The sequence below is a fragment of the Gaeumannomyces tritici genome (assembly GCF_000145635.1).
Source record: "Gaeumannomyces tritici R3-111a-1 unplaced genomic scaffold supercont2.4, whole genome shotgun sequence".
Taxonomy (NCBI): Eukaryota; Fungi; Ascomycota; class Sordariomycetes; order Magnaporthales; family Magnaporthaceae; genus Gaeumannomyces; species Gaeumannomyces tritici.
In genome coordinates, this window is record NW_008804548.1 from 1,750,559 (window position 1) to 1,761,479 (window position 10,921).

Consider the following 10,921-nt stretch of genomic DNA (forward strand, 5'->3'; position numbering starts at 1 on the left):
GGGGGGGTTATCAGAAATATCACAGGATAAAAGCAACAAAGAGCCACTGAGCCACGCTCCATGAGGACGCACGACGTGCAACCCGCTGCGCGTTGCACGACTTCAAGAGCAGGCACTTTGCTGGATGCACTTGCTGGATGAGAAGGCTGGTGGGGCCGGAACCCCATGGCGGGGGCTCCGGCCAATCAGTATCAGAGCCTTGCGTGTTACCAGGGGCGCGGTGGAGCAGCGTCGGTCGGTGAGCTAAACTTTTTCTGGGCCCGCTTGGGCGTGAACGACAAACAGAAGGCTCAGTACAGTGCTAGTCGGATCGCCGCTTGGTTTGCACCCGAGTTTATCCCCTCAGGCAATTGCTGCTCGCGTCGCAGCTGCGTACTGCCGCCCGCCAGAACAGAGACGAAGGAGCTGTCGACCCCGAACGACCAGCGATGACTTCGTCCCAAGTTGGCCCGGACGGCCAACCGGACGACCGTCCTGCGCCGACCGTCGCGACCACGAACCCGCAACACCACGCCAAGCCGCCGCCAGCCTCTGCGCCGCCAGCGCCGCAACCGCAACCACAACCGTCACCACCACCGCCCGACCAGCTGCCAGATGCCGCACTCCCGCCCGACCAGCTGAAGCCCGAGCCAAGCTCGGACCCCAATCCCGAACCGAATCTCGAACCCAATCCCGCCCCCGACGGGCCCATGCAGTCTTCGATTCAGCCCTCCTTCGAAGTCAAACAGGAGCCGCAAACGCCCACAAGGCGACCCTCGTCTCAGCCGCCACCGCCACAGCCCGGCCTGCAGTCCGCAGCCCCGATCGGCGATTCTTTGATCAAGCACGACCCCCTGGCTCATGGCATCGTGGACCACGCCCTCGCCAACGGAAACGCCGCCCTGGATGTCTTTGGTGCCCATCCAATGGATCCCCAGCAGTTTAGCCTGATGATGGCCCTGGCGAGCCTTTCGGCCACCACGCGCCTGAACAGCCGCCAGGTCGGCCCTCCTCCGACCGTCGCCCCGGGCGATGTCTCGTTGCCGACGCCCATGAACGAGCTCCACGAGCTCCGGGACCCGTTGACCACACCCAATGGGAACCAGCACGCCCGTACACCCGCCGCCGTCCCGCCCAGCCAAGGCCTGGAATCTTTTGCGCGAATAGAGTTTGCCGACAGTGTCTTCCAGATGACCACGTACGCCGTCATCATCGGGCGCGACCAGCGCGCCTTGGAGCAGGCGCGACGCGACGAGCGTCGCGCCGACGAGTACCAAAGACGAGCCGACGAGTGCGCTGCTCAGGGACTGCCGCCCCCGCCCGTGCCGACCTACGACAAGGGAAAATTCAGCAAGTCCTACGTCAGTGAGGAGGGTGGCATGTTGGGACCCGAGTCGGACGGCGACGACAACCCGAGGGCGGCCAAGCGTCGCAAGACGAGCACAGGGTCGGGCTCACAGCAGCCGAGGGAGCACAATCAGCAACAGAACCAGCAACAGCGCCAGCAGAGCATTGCAGTTGAGCAGGCTACCGGCCATGATTCGATAGGTGCGGGGGCTAGCAGTCAGGACCTAATATCTAACAGGCAATATGTGTCGCACACGCCAGGCGCCGCCGTTGTCGACTTGGAGCTCCTGAAGCCGTCTCCCGATCACGTCCCATTCATTGGAATCCACTCCCCGGGGCCCGGTATTGCGGCAAAGACAAAGGCCATCTCCAGGGAGCACCTCAAGATCGAGTACCACCAAGCAAAGGGAGTGTTTGAGGCCATCCCGCTCCACACCAATGGCTTCTTCCACGAAGACGTGCACCACAAGCAGGAGAGTGTGGTCTTGAAGAGCGGCGACAGGTTGCAGATCAAGGACGTTGACTTTGTTTTCATCATCAACGGTGTGCCCCATGGCCAGACAGGTGCCGAGGAGCTGGAAGACGAAGACGCCCCGAAACGGCGTCATTCTGAGGGAGGCAAGGAGATGAGCTTCGAATTTGAAAGCTCTCATGGCGACAACATTCGCGACTCGAGCGACGAGGAGGACAAGGTCGAAGTCGAGGAGCTTGCAGCCACAAAGGTGCTGGAGAGCGACGGTGAAGATTCCGATGGGGACGAGGACGCTAATCAAGCCGCAGAGGAAGAGGAAGACGCGCCCGATGACGGCGACGTCATGGAAACCGTCGAGACGGACGAGACAGGTGCTCAGGTTGTATCTCAACCAGGTCCTGTGCTCGACCCGTCGATGCCGCAGAAGAAGCGCGGGCCAGGGCGGCCGCCCAAAAACGGCATCCGCTCCAAGAGAGAAGAAAGGCTCCTGCGCAAAATTGCTTTGGAGGAGGCTAAGCGTAATGCGCCGCCACCCGTTCCAGGGGAGCCTCCGATCAAGAGAAAGGTCGGCAGGCCGCGAAAGCATCCGTTGCCAGAGGGTGCCGAGGACAGACCAGAGAAGCGAAAGTACAAGCCGAGGAAACCCAAGGAGGAAGGCGAAGGCGGCGAGGATGGGGAGAAGTTGGTCAAGGAGAAGCGGCGCGAGAAACCGAAGACGCCTCCCCTGGAACTCAAGAAGGAAGACTTCACCGAGGACCAACTACAGAAGCCCAACAAGAATTACGGCGTGCTGATAGACGAGGTGCTCTCAGAAGCGCCCCCGGACGGACTGACGCTGAAGCAGATCTACAAGCGGATTCAGAAGAAGTACCCCTACTACTTTTTTGTCGTGGACACCAAGGGCTGGGAGAGCAGTGTTCGCCACAACCTCATCGGGAACGACGCGTTCAAGAAGAACGAGGAGACGCACCTGTGGTGCCGCGTGCCCGGCATCGAGCTCGACGCCGGGAAGAAGCGCAAGGCAGCCTCGCCCGATCACCCAGCAACGCAGATGCACGCCACCCAGTGGACCCAACAGATGGCTCACCCGCAGTACCAGCCCGCCCAGGGATATCACCCGGGGCAAGGACCCCCACCAGGCTACTCGCCCACCCACGGCCTGCCGCAGGTCGGCGCCGTCATGCAGGGCCAGCAGAGGCAGCCTGTACGGCACCCTCCCGGGGTCGCTGCTGGCCAACCCGCCGCACAACGGCCGGCTTACCAACCTCCACACGGACAGGCGGGTCCTCCCGGAGCCCAGGCCCCAACCCCAACGCCTACGCAGTTGCCTGGGTACATGCAGGCTGGCGGTCAACGACACATGCAGATGGGTGGGCCAACGGGCTCGTACAATGCATCATATCCTGCCAAGCCGCCTGCCTCCCTCCCAACAGCGGCGAGTCCGGGCGGAGTACACAATGCCGCGCCCAACGCAGTGCACGTCTCTCCCATAGGTCACCCGAGACCGGCTGCAGGTTATGGCCAGGCAGGTCACCCAGGAATACCGCAGGCCGGTGTTCCGGGCGCGGGGCCACACGCCCCCGCGCCGCACTCGGGAGCAGTCAACGGAGGGGCCAGTCACGCACACCAGCGGCAACACATGGCTCAGCAGCCGCCTCCCGCTCCTCCGCTCAAGCCGGCAATCGACGCGGATGTGGCCAACTTCCTGAAGAACTTCAGGGTCCAAGTGATATCACAGCTCGAGAAGCGGCTGCCCAAAGCGGCCGAGCTGGTGGCCATGTCGGTGATCAACCGGGGGCTCGGTCTCTCAACATCAAGCCTCGCCGGGGCCGAGCACGCTGGATTTGAGAAGATCATTCTTGGAGTGTTTGACACGGCCAAGCAGAAATTCCCGCGCCTCGCAGATCCAGGATTGATATCGGCACTGACGGGATTCAAGACGCACTGGGTGGACACGCTAAAGTCGAAGCTGGGCGAGGCCCGCTCCGAGGCCCTGCTACTGTCGGCCATCGACCGGGTTCTAGGCCTGTGCGACGGCAGCATCATGCAGCCGGCCGGCGAGGTAGAGCGCAAGGAGTACGAGGAGGCCGAGAACCTATTCATGCCGCTTATCCGGGACAAGGTGCTTGAGTTCCAGAGATCGGCCGCTGTTGTGAACGGCGGCGGCGGCGTCGGCACTGGTGTCAGCAATGCACCAACGCCTGCCGGTCCCTCTGCAGCCCCTACTCCTGCTCCTGCTATAGCCACTGCGGGCAGGTAGTGGATACCCAAGGGCGGCTGGTGGAGATAGGGCCGAGCTATCACGGCGCACACACGCTTGCGCGTCCTGCGCCGCCGTCGGTCCGTGCACCATTCTCCCTCTGATCTTGCTCAAGCTGTGCCACCTGCAGACACCCGTCCCCACCGAGCCGAGCCGAGCCGCAAGGTGGCTGACAGCAGCGAGGCCACGGGGCCTGCTTCGGTCGGGAGCCGATATTCTTGGCCGGCCATTTCTACCATTCTGTTCGAGAATGAGAGGCTTAGAACGGCCCGTCCTATTTCTAGGCTTGGGAACGATGCATCGCGATTTCCCTCTTCACACAATCTTGGCTGGACTATCCTGACCCTCGCCAGCATGCTCCAAGGCATGGGGCGGTCCGGGAGAAAAGTCGACCGAGCGAGAGGTCGACGGCTACCGGTAGCCCACGGTGCTATTATATATATATCCAAGGATCTCAGTCAACAGACGGGGTGCCCATTGGCCCACCAAGCACATTTTTATGCTTTGGATGGGCTTGCAGACGTAATAGCTGACCAGAGATGTATCTAGCTATAGGCCTTAGTCTGCCAGCGAGGACTAGATTATGATATGCGCTTTGCTATGGTAGAGAGAGGGAAGCGATAAAAGAAACAAGGAACTACAAAAAAGTTTGAAAATACCAAAGCCATTTTTCCTCAAGTCGTTGCGTGGAACACCGGCCGAAAGAGTGAGGGATTTGCGGACGATCTCGAGGCTGTGCGACGCTGCTGTCATGTCGCGGTGCAATCGTAATGGGCAACCCACGAGCACGCACGTCATCAGCGCCGGCGGTGGTCTGGATTCCCAGCACGGCCACGTTCGGCTGTTTTGTGGTTTCCTGGAGCCCGCCGAGCCGTTGGAGCACGTCGGGGTGTCGCAAAGGAGCACCGGAGCCTGTGACTTGCAGGGTTGGTGTTTGGCCTTGTCCGCCACCACATGCAGTGGCGTTCGGAGTTGCCTCCTGTTGGGCAACCGCTCGAAGGAATTTTGAGGCCATGGCAGGATTCTCTGGATGGCGCTCCTACACGAGAGAATCTCTACGTCTAGGTGCGTATCTTGTGCCGATTCTTGGATCCCGCCCACCGTTGACAGGCCAGCAAAAATAGAAGATGGTGCAGGCTGATAAGCGAATAGGAGAGCGCAGCCACTTGGCGAGCCGTGGCCGCTTGTCGCGCTAAAGGTCCGGACCGTCCGCAAGCCCGCTCTTCCGCCCTACGGCCCACGACATGTGGTCTGTGCGTTCTACTATCCCTCAAACGACGGATTTTTTTCTTGCTTCTTCTCCTCGTCTTGGACCACATGGTGGCGCCGACACCAGGCGTCGTAACGGATGCGATCTTCGCGCCCAGCGAGCCACCAAATTGCAAGCTTCTCACATGGGCGGGCCGGAAATAGACCATGCGCACGGGCGAGAAACAGGTCCAAATGAGCCACGCACCATCTCGGGATCTCCTATCTCCTCCATCGGGCAGTGCGGCTTTGAATATCGCACACACGCAGAAGCGAGAAAGAGACGGCATTCAAGTTCAGTGCAGGGGAGGGAGGTGCGACCGCGGTTTCGGGGGGGACTACTTCTCCACGTCGCGTGCGACGCTGCACCAACAACCCTCACCCACGGGCCAATGGGGACGCCAACGGCGGCTCCACATCAGCCTCTGCCAACGCTGCTGCTCTCGACGTTCCTGATGCGGGAAGCGCCCACAAGTCGTCATGGCACGCATGGGAGGGTTGCCATGCATGGTGCTCAGCCTGCCCTGCTGTGCAGTTTGCAGGCACTGCCCCTTACCACCGGCCTGGGCTGCTCTAATTTTCTCTCTCTCACTCTCTCCCTCCCCCCTCTGCCCGCTTGTGTATCCCATCTCTGACCGTCACCGCAGGCCAAGCGAGGCTAACGGGTGATGGGGCCACATGAAGAGAACGGTGAGACGACGCACACAGCAGGCTGTCTTCCCCATCATTGGTTTTGGGGGCCAAGTCGGACACCCCACGCACGTCTTGGGCTGACCACCTTCTCCCTGCCCTTTCCGTCGTGCCTCGCCGGTGCTCTACCGGCCAGGCCTCCCCTGTGCCCACAATCATGCTCCCGACCTTGCTCAAAGTTTTAACCTTATGCGGAGGAAGGTATTGATCAATATTGGATCGGTGGCCTCGTTTGTGGACGGCCATGTCAAGTGCAGGAATCCTGCCGGGGGACACACGTGGCGATGGAGGGCGGGCACGGCTTCAATGTAAGTCAGGCAGCGTCTTTTCAGGTTGGCATGGACGAGGTTTGTGGCCTGCCAGAGGCAGGCTCGAGACAATTGATCCCATCGAGCGCCTCATTTCGTCAACGGATCCGTCTTGAGCAGTAGTCTGAAGCCTCCGGATGCAGCTCACCTCTTGGCGGCGGCATCACACTCTCTGCTCCTCCCAGCCTTTCCTCGCACACGAGCAGGCCGGCCTCTATCCCTTCGCGGTAGCCCCGTAATATCAATGTCGCATTGCTGCTCTCCCACACCATCCCCACCTGGTTTTATAACCCGTCTCGTCGCAGATGTGAGATATGGCCAGAACCCACAGATCGGGCTGATAGCTTTCGATCCCCAGTCTTTCGTTTTCTTTTACCCTTAAACACTGATCTGTCGCTTCGCCGGATCTCTTCACCGTCGAGATCCAACACGTCGGCGCGACTGTTTCATCTGTCCCTTCCCCACCTGGCGGTGGCTGTGGCCGTTTACCCTGCGGTTGGTTAGCTGTTGGCGACGAATTCAAGCAAAGCGGCCGGGGTCGTTCCTGCCCGCCCTGCCGCTGTTGAAACGAGCAACAACCTCAACTAACACCCGCTGCGGATCTCGTCTGCATATCCCGGCCCGCGCCAGCGGGAGCGCTCAATTCAACGACCCCAGCCTTATTGCCTTGCGCCTGAGCTTCCCGGCCTTCTCATCCCGCCGCCATTTCCCCCCCAATCTCTCATCATCTCATGAGCTGCAGCATCAGGCTTGGTCCCTGACAGCTTCGCCATCCTGACCAATGTGTCGGGCGGCTCCAACACATCGGATACAAACCTGAGCAAACCAAAGAGCTCGAGCAACCAAGTGCCTTCCCCCGCAAGAATGGACCAGGACCCCAACGCGCCCGCCCGGGCATGGCAGCCAACAGCACCACAGAGTGAAAGACGCACCGGAAGCTGGAGCAGAAACGGCGGAGGATCTGAGCACCTGACAGAGGTGTCGGCCGTGTCAGACGCCCTGGGAATCGAAATGCACCCGTCGGCCAGCTACGCCTCGCCAGATCCCGCTACCTCGTCGCCCTACGCCTCTCCCGCCCAAGCTCCACGCCCGGACCGGCCTTTGCTCTCGAGCCCCAGATCCGCCACCTCGGCGAGATTCCACCGCCACGCCTCCTCCACACAGTACGCTGCCGTCCCGGGAGATATGGGTGCTATTGATGAGCAGCGCCCGTCGCCGGCGGCATCTCAGGTCCGCTTCGTCTCGGAGAAGCCCGAGGTGGAGCAGCAGCAGCAGCAGCAGCAGCGCCATCACGCGTCCGAGAACAAGAACAACCCGTTTGCGTTTGAGCAGGTCGACTTGGGCACCGGACAGTACGACGGCGCGCGGGACGGCCAGCGTGGGAATCCTGTAGAGGGCATGTACGCCACTGGTGTATATGCGCCTGCCGCGCCGCCAGGACCTTATAATTACCCAAACAGCGGGTTTTCACAGAGCACAGATTTCGCCGATGCCCACTTTATGGACACGTATCGTATGAGGCCCCTTCCGTCACCCTCTTGCTCTGAAGCCGAAAGGAACAGGAGCGGCTTCAATGACTTGGCGTATGATACTGATACCAGCACCCCTCAGACGATCGAGTGACGCGCAACTGCCTCTCCACGGCCGAGGTAGAGAGGCGGCCAAGCGACGGCTGGCCCATTACCGTCCTGCTCCTCTCTCTGTACTCGACCTGCGCGAGCGTCGCCTGGCTCGTCATCGCCTGCCTGAAACCCACGTGGAAGTTCGTCGGCTCGGGCCCCGGCGCCTTTGAGCCGGCCAACGCGACCATGGTCAGCGCCCTGATCGCAAAGACCATCGAGATCTCCTTCATCACCGTGTTTGTGACATTTCTCGGCCAGGTCATCAGCCGGCGAGCCCTCAGCGGCCGCAACCAGGGGGTTACGCTGGCCGAGCTGACGCTCAGGAATATGGTCATTGTATGTACCGGCTGCGGGCTGAGGAAAGTGCGTCTCGTGGCCGACGTGGGCTAACTCGAAATACACTAGCAACCCGGCACCCTGCTCACCCGCAACGACTCGGTCCGCTACACAGCGCGGACCATCCTTGGACTCATCGCGATGCTGGCCACCCTCGGAGCCACCTTTTACACCACGGCTTCGGACGCCATGGTCTCGCCCAAGCTCGCCTTTGGCAGCTGGGGCCAGAGAAGCCTGACTGGGCAGATCGCTGCCAGTTACGCCAATCCCAACTACATGAAGCAGCAGTGCAAGACTCCTGTTCGTAGTGACGATGATAAAAGCGGTGACAGCTGCCTCGATGTGCACTTTTCCGGAACCTGTTAGTACTTGGCGCAACCGTGGCATCTGTGCTACCACGAGTCTTGGCTAACAGTTCATCCACTGCCACTTGAAGCATATCACAATCTAATGGAGTTCATGTAAGTGCCAGCCAACTGCTCTCGAGCCACCCGGCCTGTGAACTGTTCTAACAGCAAGACAGGGCGGCATGGGAGATTATCAGCTCAAACGGCTCGAACCTGGCGCAGCACCTTGGGTCAAGGCCGCGTGGCACGGCGAACCTGTTCCCGAACACCACACTGGTCTCGGCATGGATCGAGACGGACAAGGGAAACATCTCTAGTGAGTTTGAAAAGCACAGCCTGATCATTAATGAGGTCACACTGGCGATGCCGCATCCAGGTTAGTCACCATGTCCCGCCTGTTCTAACCAAATTGTCCCATACTCTCCATGTTGACACGCCCACCTTGACAGGAGTTTACTTTGCTGCAACCGATCCTCTCAATGGAATACCCCAACCTAAAGATCTGGGCGGCGTCGGGGAGTATTCCCTCAGGGCGTCGGTGGTTTCTCCGGCTGTCAACGTCAAATGTGTCGACATGAGCAAAAAGGACCTGGCCCCCTTGGTCTACACGGAATGGCCCCACGCCGATCCTGTCAAGACTGGCGTTGGGAACCAGACAATGGGCAACATCACAACATGGGCGAAGGGTGTTCCATCCCTGTCCGACGACGAGTACTACAACACCACCATCGTGGACGACCTGTTCCTTTGGGGCAAGGAGCACGGGCGACGTCCCCCGATTTTTAGGATGTTCCCGGCCGACTACAACATTGTCACCAACGCCACCCCTGCGCTCTGGGCGCAAAAGGCCATGTACGTGCTTGGGAAAAGCCCCAAGACAGCCAACTACACGCTCTGCCAGCTCGAGTCCTTCCTGACCCCCAACTGCTCGACGCGCTTCGACGTCTCGGGCATCAAGGGCGGGCGGATGACGGCGCACTGCGAGGACCCCGACGACGAGGACGCCTATCACCGCAAGCACGCCATGAACCCGGACCCGCAGAGGCGGAAGGAGCAGTGGGGGCCCCGGGGCGACTGGCGCAACGTGGCGGACCAGATGCAGCTGGCCGTCAACCTCAACGGCGGCGAGCAGAACAACAACGCGTCCAACGCGCGACTGCTCACGCAGCTGGCCGTGGTGCCCCGGGACGACGGGGGGCCGCTCGGGATGCCGGTGCTGCGGCCCAGCATGGCCGAGGGGCTCGCGGTCCTCTTCAGCTCGACGCTCGTCATGGGCGCCGTCGACACGCCCTTCGGCCCGGACTGGCAGTACGACAAGCCGGCGCTGGGCTTGCCGGCGCGGCAGGCCTTCGAGGCGAGCGTGCGGCAGCAAGGGTACCAGTCGTCGCACGCGGACCGGTGGCAGGGCGTCTTTTACGTGGTGCTGGCCATCGTGGTGGTTGTCAATTTCGTCTCGCTCGCCTTCTTCGTCTTCTCGTGGCGCATGCGCCTGACGACGGACTACTCGGAGCCCGCCAACCTGTTCGCCGTCGCGCTCATGTCGCCGCCCAGCCACCAGTTCACGGGCTACTGCGGCTCCGGCGTCGAGGGCCGCGCGCTGTCGGTGCCCTGGCGCGTCGTGGGGTCGCCCGACCACGGCGGGCCCGGAGGTGCCGACGACGACATTGACGAGCTGTGCCGCCCCGAGACGGACGCCGAGGACTCGGACGCGACGCTGGGGCGGGGCGGCAACGGCAACGGCAACGGCGGTTACGCGGGGGCCAGCGGTTTCCGTCCTCACCAGCACCAGCACCCGCACATGGGCATGGCGAGCGGCCGCGACGGGCCGGGCGGTCGGCCACTGCACTTCTACTTCCGGCACGCCGGGAACCCCGTCAAGGGCAAGTGGAAGGGGACCGAGGTCGGCGAGACGCCGAACCTGTCGGCGCCGCAGCCGGCCGGGACGTATCAGAGGCTGCAGAACCGGAAGAGCTGGCTTTGATTGGTTTGGATGGGGACTGTAGGCGTCGGATAAAAAAGGGAGGGCATGGGTACGGCGGTTTTCGGTGCGTTGCATCTCTAGACCTCACGATTCGGTCTGCGGTGCCTTTCTTTTCGTTTGTTCGGATGGCATGTTTGGCGTTGGCGTTGCTCGCGGATTGCTCTCATAGCCGACTGGCGTCGGCACACATAATGAAGGCGGGATGAGGGAGAATTGCCTCCCAGCCCTCCAAGTGTACGATGAATGAAACCACACGTTTCCAAGTGAAAATCTGAACACAAAATGAAGCGGTCTAGATACGCTTGATTCTATTCGTCGAAGACCAAAAAGC

The 10,921-nt window shown here is 61.3% G+C and overlaps 3 protein-coding genes across 3 annotated transcripts; 2 read left to right on the forward strand and 1 right to left on the reverse strand.

Moving 5' to 3' along the window:
* Positions 1 to 428: 428 nt before the first annotated feature.
* GGTG_08018 (hypothetical protein) lies at positions 429 to 4,058 on the forward strand (the record flags this gene model as incomplete). Its single annotated transcript, XM_009225853.1, has 1 exon — positions 429 to 4,058. One exon carries the CDS (start codon positions 429 to 431, stop codon positions 4,056 to 4,058), a length of 3,630 nt encoding a protein of 1,209 aa, XP_009224117.1.
* Positions 4,059 to 4,098: 40 nt separating this feature from the next.
* On the reverse strand, positions 4,099 to 5,427 carry GGTG_08019 (hypothetical protein; the record flags this gene model as incomplete). Its single annotated transcript, XM_009225854.1, has 2 exons — positions 4,852 to 5,427; positions 4,099 to 4,290 (listed from the first exon to the last, which is right to left on the reverse strand). Exons 1-2 carry the CDS (start codon positions 5,071 to 5,073, stop codon positions 4,099 to 4,101), a joined length of 414 nt encoding a protein of 137 aa, XP_009224118.1. The 5' UTR covers positions 5,074 to 5,427.
* Positions 5,428 to 7,168: 1,741 nt separating this feature from the next.
* Positions 7,169 to 10,590, forward strand: GGTG_08020 (hypothetical protein; the record flags this gene model as incomplete). The annotated part of the gene is made up of 6 exons (XM_009225855.1): positions 7,169 to 7,817; positions 7,916 to 8,262; positions 8,332 to 8,623; positions 8,699 to 8,723; positions 8,786 to 8,985; positions 9,059 to 10,590. The coding sequence occupies 6 exons, from the start codon at positions 7,169 to 7,171 to the stop codon at positions 10,588 to 10,590; spliced, it is 3,045 nt and encodes a 1,014-aa protein (XP_009224119.1).
* Positions 10,591 to 10,921: the final 331 nt, after the last annotated feature.